The 18,197-nt window shown below is 38.5% G+C and overlaps 1 protein-coding gene across 5 annotated transcripts in view; it reads right to left on the bottom strand.

The window, feature by feature from the left end:
- Nucleotides 1-18,197, bottom strand: part of DMD (dystrophin) — a 2,236,200-nt gene that overhangs the window by 1,726,786 nt on the left and 491,217 nt on the right. For all 5 annotated transcript variants that reach the window (XM_082680764.1, XM_082680765.1, XM_082680763.1 and 2 more), the window contains exons 5-6: nt 9,371-9,463; nt 2,173-2,345 (exon numbers count right to left, since the gene is read on the bottom strand). In XM_082680764.1, coding sequence (XP_082536890.1) covers nt 2,173-2,345; nt 9,371-9,463 — 266 coding nt within the window. The remainder of the gene's footprint in view (nt 1-2,172; nt 2,346-9,370; nt 9,464-18,197) is intronic.

Genomic DNA, 18,197 nt, shown 5'->3' with positions numbered 1-18,197 from the left:
ATTATCATTTGGTTTTCCCATGAAAGTAGAATCTGGCTTCCTTTTAACTGCACTGTAGTGAACTCTGTGTTTTAATTTAATACTTTTAATTTCTTACATATTAAGATAAAATTTAGCCTTAAAGAAATATAAAGTCACTAAAAGCCTGATCTTTGGCAAGGCTCTTTGTCAATTCCTATGTTCGTTATCAAGTTCATGCCTTTGTTCTACATAGTCTTTCAATTATTGAAATCAGGACACCTCATGACATTCCTAAGTGTTCCAATGACAATCACCCTGGAACAAACAGTTCAACCATTCTCTTTTTCTTTAGATAAACAATATGTTCATCTGTCAGAGACAAAAAGAAGAGGGAGATGATTCATGAAAGAGCATTATCAACTGTGAGAAACCTCTTGAAAAGTAACCATGTTGTGTGTAAGAAGGTAGTTACTGATGATTCATTCAGTATGACAGAAGAATATATAAATGTAGATATTTGGAGAGACAAAGAGTAGGTCAGGGACAGATGTGACAGGGCAACCTGGATATGTTTATTGTATTACTTACAAATACATTCAGAAATCATGAAATGGAATATTAACAAATGTAGTCTGTGAACACGCTTGCAGGACTGAAGTCTTCCACTTGAAAAGAAAATGCTAACGAGCCAACAAGGACCGCATAACCCGATCCTCGATATTTCTGTTCATCTGCAAATGTGTACATGAACAGCAAGATCAATATGTTCCGGCCCTTACTGTGAAGCATGTGGCTGCATAAATGAACACTGACTTATAATGCAGAATGAGCGTCTCTATCCCCTCTCATCTGGCTGTACTGAGGCTGTGGAATATTTTTCTTCCTGTCACACTTAGGAAAAACAACATATTAACATCGCTTAACATGCCGACTGAGTGTGAGCCTGCCTCCTTTCCAAAGTCAGGTTGCTGAGTCATTCACCTGGAAACTCAGTCTAGATGGGGTTAATTAAACCCAGCTGGAGCAAGACACCTGACAAAGATGCTTATTTAGAGAGCATTTGCTCCCGGACGGGTAAACCAGGAAGAAAATTTATATTCTGGATGTTTCTAGAAGCAAGATTGGCATAGGAAAATGGTAGACTAGACTCGTCGAGAAAAGAAATATCAAAGTGAGAAAAGATAAGCTGCATTGAAAATCAGGGCAGATGCAGTCCAGTGGCATTTCAAGCACAGTTAATAAGGCAATGTATCTGACCCTGGGGATTGGGCTGGGTAAAAGAGATGGGTAATAGGAAAACCAAAGCACATGTCCGTTAGAGTAAATGTATTATACATACAATATATATGAATGTATTCATTATATATAATGTATGTATTTATCATGTTGTTTTGCTTTTTCTTGAACTGTTACTAATTCACTTACTAAGCTTCTTTATACAAGAAAAAGCAAACAACTATTTTATCTTAGAAAATATAATAGTGTGAATATAGTTAAGGACATTTGGTTCACTATGTCACACTGAGTTCCTTTTACGAAGGTCAACAGAACAACTCTCATGCTTTATAGCAATTGCTTTGCTGTTCCAGAGCAATTGTTTCTTTTGATATTCTGAGTACTGAGTCATAGAATTAATTGTGGTCTGCTCTTTACCTTGGTTGCTAAGATGCCCAGAGCCTCTTTTACCCCTGAAATATAAGTATATATACATATATATACACACATACAGGGCCTTATGGTATTTGCTATCTAAATATCTGACAAGAGAAATGTTTCTTTTTCACGTTATTAATCTGATGATGGTAACTAATTATACTACAGCCACTCACATAAGATCTACAACCATTTTTAACGCTACAGCTGAAGCTCATTACTAACACATTATTTGTATAGAAAGACCAACTCCATTCTTAGCAAAGTTAGAATATAACCTTGATTTTCTGGCAGTCTCAATTTCAAAGATGTTGATACCCCCTCTCCACCATAACCACATTCATGCTCTGATAGTTTTAACATTTCAACAACTAAGTGTAATATCACATAAAAATAGGATATTCTTATTCAGTACCTTCCAGTGGATGGTTAGATCAATATGGTCAGCATAAATAACATGTTGCATAGTGGGAAATGATCAGGAACCATGCTGGAGAAACAGATACCAGACTCTAAATCAATACTTTTAAAAATTATTCAATGTTTCGATAATCTTACCTATGACTGTGGATGAGAGCGTTCAAAGCCAGACCATCAGACCAGCTGGTGGTGAAGTTAATGACATTAACCTGTGGATAATTACGAGTTGATTGTCGGACCCAGCTCAGGAGTATCTTTTCACTGTTGGTTTGTTGCAATCCAGCCATGATATTTTTCATTACATTTTTGACCTACGTGTGGAAAGATATTTTCATAAGGAAATGCATGAACAAGAAGCACACAAACTTAAACCTGAATGTTCTAATCTTCAGTTAATAAATACTGGCTCAGTGGTGATGACGGATTTGCACTGATCAAGCAACCCTCCCATTATGAATGGGATTCATTTGCGAAATGCTTGGCCAGTTATGAGCACCGAGATTCACTCACTCCTAGATGACAGGGCAAAGGTCAGTTTTCTCCCTGCCTCAAGAAAGAAGAGGCAGCTAGTGCTCCTTGAACAAAAGAATCTTGGAAGGATCATTCTGGACAAAGTGCCTGTCATGAACAGGGGCACCAAATGCAGACAAAATCGACTGGGGCCTGGCAGGTTGGCCCTGTGGTGGTTTCCGTCTTAGCTGTTACTCTGCCCACGGCATGAAATGCTTCTCTTGAGGGGGGGCCGGTGGGGAGGGGGAGGTAACAAGGCTCTACGCACGTTGTCCCCTTGTACTTGTTTTTGGCAGAGAGGTTAAAGGGCTTCAGGTCCGTGAGCCATACCTGGGGAGAAGGGGTGGAACATTCAAGACGCCCTTACGTGCAGAGCGGCTTGATAGTTCTAAGGCAAGGGGTGCCGTCCTGTGTGCTGGGCTCAGGAACGTCACCTCAGGGCCGTGACGAGGCCCGCTCCGTCAGCAAGTCCCACTGCTACTCTGAGAAGTCACAGCCTCCCTCCCAACACACGGCCCCCTGGCCACCTCCGGAGTCACAATCGGAATTCCCTACTTCCATTTTGTGGGCTGCGGTCACCTCTGCAGAGTCCCCTTGTTTGAGAAATTCGGCCACGTTGTGAAAGGTCAGGTAGAAGTCAAGTGCAAACAGCATGGCGGCAAAGAAAACGCCTGGGCTTTGGTTCCGAAGCCCCATCCCATCAAGCGACAGCTGTGGAGATGGCGAAGGAGACTAAGGCCGCTGTGACGCCGCGTAGGAAGTCCATTCAGGGCCTACACAAGCCCTGCCACTTGTTCAGCAGGGTGGCAGCGGCAAGGAGAAAGCCAAGGGCCAGCAGGGACCCCAGCACGGGCGCAGTGAGGAAGACGAAGGCCGAACGAGAGACGCGACTCCGCCAGCAGCTGGCGGCTTCAGGTCGAGCTGAAGAGGGCGCGCAGCCAGGAGCGCCGCGGCGCAGGACTGGGAGGGGCCGCTGGGTCCTGGGGGGTGGGGTCTGGGGGCCACGTCGTAGCGTTGGTTGGGCCCCACCCACCCTCCCACCCCCGGCTCCCGGAAGGGAAGCGGAAAGCAAGACTGTGCAAAAGGGGAAAAAGGCCAGGTTCGGTCTTATTTTCATGAATTGGTTTCTGGCCATTTGATTCTGTCCTAGGCTGTGTGCAGGTGCAAATGCCACTCGGCAGGTTGTTGTATTTCCAACTGTCACTCTTCTAATTCAGCTGCTGCAGAAATCCATTTTCTGGGTTTCGAGAATGCAGTTGACACCTCATTATAGAACAGACGGTCTACATTTTCTATTAAAGGAATCATTACTAGGCTCCTTCTTTAATGTCAGTCCCCTTATCACATACTTAAAGTAAGTATATAAGTAAATGTTAGTGGTTTTGACCACCAAGGGCTTCCCTTTTGGGCAGTATAAGGTCCATATACTACCAACATTTGATCAGATGATGAATATTTATTGTGTATTCCAAATATGACATTTTATTTTCTTCTTCATCCATGCAGAAGTTAACAAATGCCTTCGGGCAAAATACATATTTTAACATCTCCAATGTTAGTAATCCTTTTATGAAAGATTCAATGCAAATTTTAGGATAGACTATTAAATATAACTTTAAAATACTTGAAAAGGATTTGAGATGATGTTTTGTAAACGTGGGATTGATGTGAAGATGTGAAATCTTTGCATACATTTGTCACCATCCCTTGATAGCTAAATCTATTATTTAGGGGTGGATTATCCAGTTTTCTTAATTCCTTCCTGACCTGCTTATTTAGCCACTTACTTACTGAATAAATAGGTCAAATAGTTATGTAAGATATATAATTTTTCTCATCATAGTCTAAAGTTATAAAATATACAGCCTCCATGTACAGAGACTGCAGGATGTGTCCTGTGTGTCCTGTGCTGAACCAGGGTTGGAATCGGCAGACACTGGCTCAGTGGTGTTGATGGATTTGCACTGATCAGGCAACCCTCCAATGATGAATGGGATTCATTTGTGAAATGCTTGGCCAGACTGCCCTCTATGCACATAATGTTAAAGAACAACATGGTATTCGATCCAAAGCTCCTTTAGCATCATTATGTCACTAATTCAGCTTATCAGCCTCAGCCTCATTGCTGTTGCTTCTACCTGGGTGCAAATGTTGCTGAGAAAAAAATAATAATAAAGGGCAATGTGAGATAACAGTTCTTCTTTTCCTACAGAAAAGAGAGTTACCAAGAAATCTTTATTAAGGATCCACCTTCAGTCAAACACTGAGCGGCTCCTATGGGGAGTCTTTAAGCAGAAAAATTCCCCACCCTCAGGGCTCACAGAAAGAATCAATGTAAATAAATATGTGTGTGTGTGAATACAGCTATACATCTATTTTTTAAAGGAAAAAAATGGAATGTCTTTGAGCACTGATTTCAAAAAATGACTAGGAGTTAACGGGGAAAAGAAGGTGTGATGGACCTGCAGATGCACTACCTTTAAGGATTCTCCTTTAAGGAAGGGCTTGTTTCTCCAGCTGTCCTGAGGCAGACATCACCCATGAGTCCCCTCAGGAACTACTTGAGTGGCACAAGCATGTCACCTATGGTGACATCCCTCCTAGGGCAGCACACCTTATTAACTAATGAAGGGAAATTGTATACAGACTCAACCATTTCAGCCCCACTCGTGATAACTCTAAAGGCTCATTCTAGCTCCCAGTTCTCCATGGAGTTCAAGAAGGCTTTTGGGTGTGCATCCATGAACAACCTGCCTGCCAAACTCAGAGTCTGCTTCCCAGAATCCATCCTGTAACTAAAAGGAGTTACAGCAGAGGGGTAGGACTGAAGAGAGGGAGGAATAGTCTTCTACAAGGGATGTATGGTAGTGTGTGAAAGACCTTCAGAAGATCGAGACCTGTTTTGCCCAGAAGGCACTAGGTAGGCAGGAGGTTACAGTAAGGGCTTTCAGCAGTGCAAAATCCATCTTTCTCTTATCTGTTGTGCACATAGTAAATAACATAAACATTCCAGTGTAAAGGAGCCCTGGAATTGAGTATTTCTTTTGAGGTAGCCAGCAAAGGTGGGGGTCTGACCTTGAGAGCACACCACTGTTAGTGATACCAAGCAGGACCCTGTGGGACTCCTGGGCACAAAAGCCTTTCTGTGTCCCCCATTTCTTGATTACAGGAAATAGGCTTTCTTCAGCCTCCATGACCTTCCCTGAGTTCCAAGGAGCAGATTTAAACAGTTGCTAATTAGGGAAGGGAGGGGATGCAGAGACAAGGGAGGAGCAGTCAAGAGAAACAGTAGTGCAGCCTTGGGACAAGGTCCAGGTTCCCCCTCAAGGGATACACATAACAATATCTTTGAGCTGTTTTGCAGATACTGAAACCTCCACCAGGTGGGAGAAGTTAACAGTGTGCTGCCCAAAAGCACCTACACCCCAGACGGGTTGGAACCAGGAGTTTGATGATGCCAACTCCCACTTACCTCACCACCAACTAATCAGAAGAATGTCCACAAGCTGATCACACCCTCTTTGAACAATTACTATAAAACTCCTCACTACCCCCTCCTGGTTGGGATACACAGTTTTGAGGGCATTAGCCCGCTGTGGCCCCCTTTGCCTGGCAAAACAATAAAGATATTCTTTTCTACTTCACCCAAACCTCTGTCTCTGAGAATTAATTTGGTGTCGGGGTACAGAGGTCAGATTCAGCTTCATTAGCAGGATATGTTTTTATCTCCAGCTGGTTCCCAGAACCGAGGTGACCCCCTGCCCCACTAAAAAGGATGGTTTGCACTTTAAAAGAAGGAAGAAAGGGACACCTAACACACATTGTCTACTTCACAATTTTGCTCAAAGCTCCTTACTCCTCGATACAGGCATTATTTTTCAGGCAAATCATTTCATTTAAGTAGAAACCAGAAAAACAGTGACAGGGGAAATGGGGTTGGCATTCCTGAGTTTCTGCAAGTTCAGAGAGCAGGCCTCCACAGCAATAGTAATAACATAGTATATGACACTGGAACCAAAGATTCACATCTTTCCATCTCTTCATGTCATTCTTAATCTCATAGATCTGGAAAGTACATTAGGTTGGCCAGTGTGTCCTTTAATCTTTACTGAGACTCAAGGGCTTCTTTGACTATTTTATAAGAAGGCAAATACGCACTCTTGGTGAAAATATCTTCTGCGATTCATTGGGTTATAATGAGGAGTATCGAGCAGGAGGAACTTTTAGAAAGTGATTTAGTAGTTTTAGTAGAACAGGGCAGTGTGATAGAGGAGAGATAAGATAAAGAGGCAGAGGCTGGGAAGAGTCTACATCCTTGCAATCACAAGGATATGGTGGTTTGAGGACATAGATGGAAAACAGAAGACTCTAAGAGAAGTCTCAGACCAGCAAAGACTGCAAAAGCATTCCTTCTGGTATTCCTCATGTGAAAGCCCTTCCACATGCTAATTAAAAAAATGAGCACACGCACAAGCAAATGAAGAAAATATCAGACAGGGTAGTTTTAAACTCTATCCTGCAGTGAGTTGAGAGGGAATTGGAAAGGGTTTTGAGGAGATAAGAAAGGGTGAGATCATATGAGAGACAGTTTGGGTGATAAATACAATTAAAATAGCCTTTTGGGGCTCTGAGCACGCCTAAGTCCTCCTGCTGGCTTTGTCATGACTGCCATCTGTGCAACTCAAAGTGTTTCCTGCACGCTGGGGTCTCTCCATGAACAATTTGTTACGAGGCCATAAGATAAATATCAATACAATAGTTGATAGTCCGTTAGAAACTTCCATAGCAATTTTACAGAGTCCTATTTATGTCGGTTGAGCTTAATGATAAAAAAGAAGCTTGGGGGCTTCCCTGATGGCGCAGTGGTTGAGAGTCTGCCTGCCGATGAAGGCGACGCGCCTTCGTGCCCCGGTCCGGGAAGATGCCACATGCCGCGGAGCGGCTAGGCCCGTGAGCCATGGCCGCTGAGCCTGCGCTCCGCAACGGGAGAGGCCACAACAGCGAGAGGCCCACGTACCACCAAAAAAAAAAAAAAAAAAAAAGCTTGGGTTTTATGTGTCTCTTTATTTCATTTTTCTAATGCTTCAGTTTTATTGTAATTTACACACAATGGAAAAGGGGGGAAATACTGCTCCTTCCTCAAGATAGTTTGATAAGTACTGAGCAACAGAAGGAAACCAGTTTGGTGGGGGACGCTATGTTGCCTTGCTGGTTCTATTTGACACCATCACTACATGAAAAACGCCCAGAATTGAGAATCTTGGGCTCATTTGAGGCTCTTATGAGCTATTCTCTGTTGTCAGCCGTTATGGTTGTTCTCTCTCACTTCCCATATTGCTGTGAAATAGGACTGAGCCAGTTCAGAGTATTTACAATAAAAGATATAGGAGTCAACTGGAAGAAAAATATGGGTACTGAGTTCAGTAGGTATACCTCTGGTCTACATACTGTCTGACTCCGAGCAGTACCAACCTACAATTCAAGTTAAAAGTCAACCTTACTAAAGGAAGTAGTGATACCTGCTACGATAGGAATGGACCTCAAAGATTATGTTCAGTGCAAGAAGACAGATATAAAAGAATATATATTGTATGAGTGCATTTGGTATGCAATGTCCAAAAAGGCAGACATATAGAGACAGATAATAGATGAATGGTTGCCTAGGGTTGGGGGTGGGAGAGGAGAGTGATGGTAAATGGACATGAGATTTATTTTTAGTGTGGTGGAAATGTGCTAAACTTAGATTGTTGTGATGATTGTACAACTCTGTAAATATCCTAAAATGTTTGAAAGATGGGGGGAATTGTTTCTTCCTCAAAATAGTTTGAGAAGTGCTGGGCAACAGAACTAAACCAGTTTGGTATACTTTGCATTTTACACATAGAACAGGTAAACTTATGATATATAAATTATATCTCAAAAAAAGCTGTTATATAAAAACGTAATCTCTACCAGTAAAAAGAGCCGGCATCTCATTTACCCTCCAAATTCTTAAAATATGAGTGGAAAAAAAAAAGAGTTATTAGTATGATATGCCTCTAAGGAAAATGGTACACTGTACTGAGTGCTTTATGGTAATTCTCTCATTTAATCCTGACAAGAAATACACGTGTTCATTATTTTTTTTTCACTTTTGATAGTGAGGGAATTATGGCCCAGAAAGGGATGACATTATATCCAATGTCACTAAGATGGTAAATGAGGAAGTTAAAACTTAAGTTCCTGTCGGTCTGACTAAAAAAATATATACTCTTCACTAAACCAATGATCTGTGATCCATTTTGCAGAGGACCAGTAAATATAGGCATTCAGAAGACCCTGTGCTGAGGTGGTTCAGAAAAAATGCAATTTCCAAATCAGACTATGAAGTAAGTTTTTCTGTATAACACATATACAGATCATGATATCCCAATAATCTTTTATTGGCATTAGTTTACACTGAGAATACACACGATTCACAGAGTCTTATTCATTTGATAGTGATTAACAGGAAAAATACCCCTCTTCTTACAAAACTATGCAGATTTACTTTTAGGTGAGTTACAAAAGACCTATTTGTGAAAAGTTTTCTTTTTTCTTTTGCCTCATCTGTACCCAGTGAAATAAAATTTAGAAAAATATTCCTGCGAATGTGCTGGAACCTGTTTTATAATCTGCTGATACTTCACATTGCAGATGACAATCATCCCAGTTTAAAAGGCAGCACTATGGAGATGGGCTGTGTATTGTTAGGGATATACAGGTTTTGCAAATCAATGGTAAAAATGAAAGGAAGGATCAGCTACTTTATCTTCCCCCACCAAAACAAAATCATCAGGATTCTTACCTGCCAGTGGAGGATTATATTCCAAATCAAACCAAGAGTCAGTTTATGATTTCCATCTACTATGTCAGTGCTTCCAATATTCACTAAATCAACCTGTTAAAGATAAAGGGGAAACATTTGAAGGAAGGAGACAAAATGTCTGTTTGAAAAGAAAACAAAATGCAAAGGTAATTGCATTTATCTATTTCCAGAGCCTAAGCAGCATTATAGCTTTTTAAAAATAATCTAAAAATGAAACAAACTGCATTTGCAACTGAACTTTCTGTAACAAACAAGTGTCCCCAAACACATTTACAAAGAGATAGGAAATGAGTGTACTTTTAGTGTATAAATAAATTACTGCAGATTAAAGATTCCAATAAGAGTATCTCCAGGGCTTCCCTGGTGGCACAGTGGTTGAGAGTCCGCCCGCCGATGCAGGGGACACGGGTTCGTGCCCCAGTCCGGGAAGATCCCACATGCCGCTGAGCGGCTGTGCCCATGAGCCATGGCCGCTGAGCCTGCAAGTCCGGAGCCTGTGCTCCGCAACGGGAGTAGCCACAACAGTGAGAGGCCCGCGTACTGCAAAAAAAGTACCTCCAAATAAAATATATAATAATGATAACTCATAAAGGATGCTTAAAATTAAAAAGTGCTTCCTAGGACATAATTGAAACTCAAAAATAGAAATTTCATCAATCCTTTTATCTAGCTCAGAGGAGTGCTATTGTAATTAGGGGTGACTGCATTTGACTAAAATGTCCTTGCTTTAGAATTACATGTTAGAACTCTACTAAACAATGGAGCTAATGGCCGGCTCTCTTTTCTCTATCTAGGACTGGGTTTGGGAATTAAAATTTGGCAGAGTTTTATTTTTTCAAGACAAATCCCATCTCCTGTCCTTCTTGCTCCTAACGTTTTTAGGTGGAGTCAGGTTACACATACACATCAGGCAAATGAGCACATGAAAAGATATTCAACATTACAAGCCATTAGGGCAATGCAAATTATAAACATAAAGAGTTAACACTACATACTTATCATAATGGAAAAAGTTTAAAAAATATAGTGACAATATCAAATGCTGATAAGGATATAAAGAAATTGGGTCACTCATGCTTTGCTGGTGGAAATGTAAATAGTACAGCAACTCTGGAAAACATTTCCAGCAGTTTCTTACAAAATTGAACATGTGCTTACCATACAATCCAGCAATTGGGCTCTCAGGCATTTATTCTAAAGCAATAAAAACTTCTGTTTATACAAAATCCTATACTTAAGTGTTCATACTAGCTTTATTTGTAATAGCCAAGAACTGGGAACAACCCAGATGCCATACAAGGGTGAATGGTTAAACATATTGGTACATCCATACCGTGGACTACCACTCTGCAATGACAAGGAACATCTATTGATACATGCAGCAACTTGCGTGAATCTCATGGGCATTATGCTGAGTGAAAAAAAAAACAAAGCCAATCGCAGAGGGTTACATACAGTATGATTCTATTTATATAACAGCTTTGAAAAGACAAAATTACAGAAATGTAGAACAGAGTCGCAGTTGCCAGAGGTTAGGAACTGAAGTGGGGTGGGAGGGGCAGGTGGATGTGTTTATAAAAGGGTAGCACAAGGGATACTTGTGATGATGGATCTGTTCTGCACTTGACTCTGATAGTGGATACACAAATGTACACATGTGATAATGTTGTAAAGAACTAAAAACACGTGGTCACACACACACAAAAGTACAAGTAAAACTTGGGAAACATAAATACTACTGGTGGATTGTATCAATGTTGATGTCCATGGTAATATTATACTATAATTTTAATGTATGTTACCATTGGGGTAGAGCTGCATTAAGGGTACACATGATCTTTCTGTATTATTGCTTATAACTACATGTGAATTTACAATTATCTCAAAGAAAAAAGTTAACTTTAAAAATGAGTATCCAGGGATACTTTAAAAAGAGAGAATATCACAATAAAGCAAATATGCAACTTCAGATTAAGGTCTATACAATGGGAGTGAAACTGTCACAGCAAGGGTTGAGGGCTGAGAATTCAGATTTCTCTCCCTACTTACTATCCCTAGGCTCACTGATACCTTTGGTTGACTTTTCTTTTGGCTGTCTCCAGGACTCTGCCATTTTGTCTTGTCCTGAGGGTATTGATCTGAGAGAGTTTCCCATTTATCCTCCTCTAGGGAGCTTCACTAAATAGCCGAGATTCATTTTGGTTAAACCTTTCATTCTCTCAGGCTGTAAACCTTTACCGAATTAAGTCTCACTTGGATCTGTCTTTCCCTCTTGTCTCTTCCTCCAGTAAGATGGGTTTACCATTTTCTCACTCAATGTTAAAATATATTCTTTATCATTCATCTTAATTTTCTAAATCCTATTAATTATAACTTTTAAAACTATGAAGCTATGTGGGAAATCCAGGTGAAAAGAATAAAAAGGCTACTCTTCAGTTTCATTGCCAAATCACTCCCAATTACTCCCCACGTAAACTTATTTGTAGGTTCAATGGATAATCTAATACTTAAATTTATTTTTATATCCCAACTATATACAAATTATTGGTGGATTGGATTAAAACAAATAATTGATACAGAAAAATGTAGAATCATTGAAATAAGGATAAAAGATCTAGATACAAGTCCATAGTTTAATTCCACACATAATTTATAGTAGAGGACATTACTAAGCTATGCAATAGATTACATGTGAGGATGGTACCACATGGACATTACAGAGAAGTCAGCCTGAAGTAAATGGACAGCATATAAATGGACATTTAAGTAAGGCTGTATTGAAGAGTGGATGAGCAGAAGTCCTGAAAGCTGGTTAAGGTGAAAGACCTTGATTTTCTTGGGTATTGGAAAGTCAAGGTGATACTGCCATTGTAACACATTACACGTCTGCTTATTTCTACAATGCAGATGCTTCTCATTGGACAGCTGAATTTTAGTAGTACCCCATGCAAATTTTTCCTAATTCAGTGCTGAAGTAAATATCAGAATTTCAAATTACTGGGTATTCATATAGATTTTTTTCCTATACATGCAAACAATAATTTGCCATGATACCTTCATTTTAATTATACAAAGTAGATACAACAAGTTTCTAGAATTTAGATCCCAGGGGAGATGAATAACTCCTGAACAAGAAAGCACCATCATCTACATTTCAGCTGGGGATTCCTCATGTGGCAGTAGAGGGGAGGGGCTCTCCATGTGGAAAAGATGCTATAACTTTAAGAATTGGTTTACTGATTAATTCATTCAACAAATTCATATGTCAGGCACTGATGTACTTAGAACACAAAAGGGAAAAATACTCCTGCTTTCTGGAACTTAATTATAGTGACAGTGAGAATCACACCATATATTTTTGAAGATTCAATTATTTAAATAAAGAACATGTGATTTCTAGAAAATAGATATACTTGGGGAACCACTGCTGGTAGTTAAGTTTAGACTTGCCATAGGGATCATCCTGGGGAGACTAAGAGCAAGCAGCAGGCACTTAGATACCAGCTGCCCCTATCCACTCTCATAAGCTTGTTCTCTGTGTGAGTAGGGAGATGATTCCTCCATTTATTTATCCCCATAAAATCCCTTTTAAAATCCAATCTATATTATATCAGGGACTGTGCTTAGGCCTGATAAAGAAGACTAAGGTAGAATCCCTAATGTCAAAAAGCTCACGGGCTAATAGCAGGTCACAAAATAAAAGTTAATTAAAATTAGGTAGGATCCAAAAATTCCACTTCTAGGTATATATCCAAAAGAATTGAAAGCAGAGACTCAAACAGATATTTATACATCAATGTTCACAGCTATTCACAATAGCCTAAAGGTGGAAATGATCCAAATATCCATTGACAGATGAATAGATAAAGAGGACATAGTATATATATACAATGGAGTATTCTTCAATATTAAAAAGAAAGGAAATTCTGATACATGCTACAACGTCAGTGAACCTTGAAAACATTATGCTAAGTGAAATTATCCAGCCATAAAATAAAAAATATTATATGATTCTACTTATGTGAGATACCTAGAATAGTCAAATTTATAGAGAAAGAACGTAGAATAGAGGTTACCGGGGGCTAAGAGAGAGGTGATTACAGAGTTTTTTTAAACAGGTAAGAGGTTCAGTTTGGGATGGTGAAGACGTTCTGGAGATGGATAGTGGTGATGGTTGCATACATAGGGGAATGTATAATACTAATGCCACTCAATTGTACACTTAAAAATGGTACACCAATTTTTAAAAATGTTTAAACTGGTAATGTATATGACATGTACATTTCACCACAATAAAAATAAATAATAAAAAGAAGTCACTGGCACATACACACGCCTTAGACAATATCTAAAGGAATGTGCATAGTTGTGTTCCAATAAAACTTATTTATAACCACTGGAAAAAATTAGGTAGGCAACTGTGTCTCATGGACACCCAGTAGAGAAAAAGAAATTTTTGTGACAGTGTAAGCAAAAGAAAGAGGAAATATTCAGTGTTGACCGAATCTGTAAAGAAGGAATATAAAACTGGAACAAATAAAGGGGGTGTGTGTGGAAGGAATGCCAAGAAGACACATGTGACTAAGGATATGGGGGGCAAGCGTAAAAGATATTACATGGTTGGGAATTAGAAGTGTTGTACTCAGGGACAAGGTGGCATGTGTGAAGTTGTTAAACAATCTGGGGCAGGATTATGAAGAGTCTTAAAAAATCTCAAGGAATGCAAGGAACAAGTTAGGCTACTATGAGGTAGAAAAATAATAATACCAGAAAAGTTGAACAGATCTTGGCTAATTCTTATGGGCACTGAGAAAAAACTAGCTGAGATTCATTATAAATGTCCCTAACCAGTACAAGGATGCTTACATTTTTGTCAGGGACAACAAACGTTTTCACAATTCTCAACTCTTAAGAAATGTGCATTTTATAGTAATATACTGCATCTTTAATTACAACTTTACAAGTGAAGCAGTGATAACCATTTGACCATTTCTTTTGTCAACCTTCAATAAACAATAAGAGCATAGTATTACATCTTAGTTTTATAGGGATATTCTGTAGACAGTTACAATAATGTAATCCAATTTATGTAACTTTCTGTTGATTTGCAATTATATTTTGTTAGTTCACTTTTTTTATTGCCAATGTTACTCACTATACTATCCTATCCAGTAGGCCAGTTTTGTTGGTGGTGCTTGCCATAGGGTGCAATGAGTAAGTAGCATGGCTTTTAAGTGGTATTTCACACATATATTCTCAACTGTGTGTGCCTTAGAGGGTAATCTTATCACACTGCAATTATTACCAATCATCATTCCTTTCTAAAGGTTCATATTTGATCAAGTTGTGTTGTCATAGGTAGGTATTTTGTCATCCTGTAGTTGGGTTGTAAGAAACACAACTATCCCCATTTTTTGAGTGGTAAACTATATGTTAATCTTTGTACCGTTTTCTATGTCTGTGTATATGTACATATGTATGTGTGTATATATCATTTCATTTTTGTTCTTTTTAGAAATATTGTATTTCTTTATATATAAGACCACACAAATATTATTTTATACAAATGCATGAATGAGATCTTATACATGCCTCTCCTATTGTTCTTGAGACAAGTTTTCTTTTCCATTTTGCTTGCCCCACTTTCTTCCCAACTTCTTTCCTAATCTGGCCTAAAAAGCTCCCTATTCATATGATCAGTGTATGTGTGAGTGTGCATGTGTGATATCTTATAAACACAAATTTGTGAGGTTTTATAGTCTACAGATGGCATATTATTCAGGTTCTATTGAATATTGCTTTTACCAAACAATAAACCCTTTTATTTGTTCATTTTCATGGCTAATCCATTTGACTCTCAATTTTCGTATGCTTGCTGTTGTTAATAATGCCCCATATCTCACCATGTAGCTATGAATTATATTGATATTTTTTAAATCATTACTAGCTCTTCTCAAATAATCATTACCATGCCGCACAATTGCTTCTCTGCTTTCTTTTACGTAGTTTTTTCCTAATATATGCTCTGGAATTACATCTTCCAAGGATTATCAATCTAATTTCCAAATAACTATGAAAAGGGAAAATAAAAATTAAAATACGTTAATATCTATGTTAAATGAATAATTATGTGTCTGTCTAGTAAGCAAAACAAAAACCATTTATATGACATATATGCTAATAAATGGATTCTGTGTGTGTGTGGGAGGGTGTAACAAGCACAAAATAACAGGAAATTCAATCTTGAGGTCACTGAGGAGGCCGAAAGTTATGTTTCCCTGTTTTGCATAATGAAAGCATCTGACACCAAATGAATAGGTGTGAAAATTGATATTATGTGTGAAAATTAAATAGCATGCATTGAATTTTTGCAGAAAAAGTTCACCTCCACATGAAGATTGGCTTTAGGAGTTCCTGCAAACAGGCCTAAGACTCTACTCAGAAAGTAACATTAGATTCTGGCTCAGAGTTTTGCAGTGTTATCTGTGGAAGATGCTTTACTCAAACATAATTCTGGAATATATAGAAAATTCTCACCATTTGCTTTTTTTTTTTTGGCCGCACCACAGCACACAGGATCTTAGTTCCCGGACCAGGGATCGATCCCGGGCCCCCTGCAGTGGAAGCGTGTGGAGTCCTAACCACTGGACCACCACGGAATTCCCTCACCATTAATGGAACCTTACTGTGGCTCCAGCAGAATATTTAAATGTGAACTCATAGGAAAAAATCCCTTGGGTTAGGATGAGCTGGCTGTAAAAAAATGCACCTAGGAAACTTAAGGAATTGGCTTTTGGAATACAGTAGTCTATTGTTATCCATTTTATAGGTGTGAGAACACGAATTGAAGGGACTTCCTATTCTGTCCCCACATTAGTAGCTAGACTAAAATATCTGATTTTGTACAAAAATTTATATTTAGTAATTCTACGATTAATATATAAGTATTCCAGAGAGCACTGCTCCTTCCTGGTGTTCTACCTACTAAATGAGTTTACTAACCACTGGGCATGAGGATCAATTCTTTTCCATTGCTTATTCAAGAGAATAATGTTTGTTTTATCCGAGGTTTTGCTTTATCCCCAGTTCCTTCAAGGCTTGGATGCAATCTAGCATTGTCGGTAATATTTTCTACAAGCTAAATTTAGATAGCCCACGGGGGTTATACTGAAAGGATTTATACATATAATACTGATATATGTAAGATTTAAGAATACTTAGGAAAACCATAAGATTTAAAACGAACCTGAAATGTAATGGTTTAGTGAAAGGAGATTACTGACCTAGACAAGTTTATATTATTTTTGATTAGTTTTACAGGAAGAAGGATAGCAGAATGAGTTCATCAGATATAAACTGCACACAGTGACTTTGGAATGAGGAACATTTGACATTTAAAAACTTGCAATAACCAGGTCAAATAATGAAAATGGAACTTCTCAGGGTAAAACAGAAGGTAAAAGAAAAAAGGTAAATACATGCAAGGGAGTGATATTCCTGTGATATATCTGACAAGGTTCTAAGGAATAAATCTCTTACAAATATTTCCATGCTTTTGAAATTTTTGGTGGTGGCAGGGAGATGGATAAACTTTTCCAGTTTTAGTTTGTAAATAATTTAAGCATATGCATTCCTAACATGGATGTTGTAGAAAGTTATGTCTCATTCAATAAAGGAACCATCATCTTTCCAATAAATGATATTCTTGCCTTTTTAGACAACCACTGAGAAGGACATTTTATAACTACAGGGACTAATGAAAACACATCTTGTATCATTCAGCCAGTTGATATTAGGTTAGGGCTAGGAGGTTCCTCATATGTTTCAAAGGATGTGGTTCTTCCAGATCACTTCAGATTTCAACATTTATCCTAAGGAGGAGTCACTTTTGTTCCTTAATATGCAGAATACAATCTGAGATTTTATTTTCATTAGGCATGGGGTAAGGGATAAGGGCAAGCAGTCTTTGTACTTATCAGTCTTGGTATGTGCGTTTAAATAACTGAAAAATGCTGCTGATTAAACCTTATAAAATAACTTCACATAGAATGTAAGATTATAAAAGGAACCATGATGTACCAAAAAAAAAAAAAGGAACCATGAAATATCATCTTTAAGAGTTTGAGTGGATTTCCTTAACCAGAATCTTAAACAATAACTAACATTTAGGGAAAAACCATGCATTGGGATTTATCAAATAAACAGCCCTCCTGATAGACCTCATGCAGATACTTCTACCTTCTATATATTTGGTTCTTTCAGATCCATACATTTCTTTCTCATAAACTGTTTATAATAGAGAATCTCTTTCCAACACTCAAGACAAACAAGATTTGCTTTTTAAATGTGCTGAGTACCTTTTATAAAACATCTGCCATCATGCAGTCAAGCTAAAGAGACTTCTCCATGTTCAAGAGAAATTCCTCAAGTATTTATATAATCCTTCCAAACATAATGCATTTAAAAGATCAAAAATTTAGAAAAAGCAAAGGAGTTTCACTGCCCTGCAGCATGTGCTTTTATACTGTGTTTAAGGTTCATATAAAATTTTAAGACTTATGGGCATAAATCATACCCACTTTTGCCATTGAAAGATGCATGTAATGAATCTTTTATTATTAAATGATGAATAGTTCAATATATACAACATCAAGGGTGGGCTGCATTGGCCATTGTGGCCTTGGGTCTCTACTGGCAGGTTTTTTTTCTTCCCTCTCATATCTGTACATTCAAAGTGTTATTTTTTATTTTAAACAAATATAGAAATTTGCATTGAAAAATACCTTTCAAAAGCACATTTTGACAT

The sequence above is a fragment of the Grampus griseus genome, assembly GCF_964374135.1.
Source record: "Grampus griseus genome assembly, chromosome: X".
NCBI classification, from domain to species: Eukaryota; Metazoa; Chordata; class Mammalia; order Artiodactyla; family Delphinidae; genus Grampus; species Grampus griseus.
Note: the sequence above shows the minus strand (reverse complement) of the source record. Positions and strands in the feature narration are given on the sequence as shown.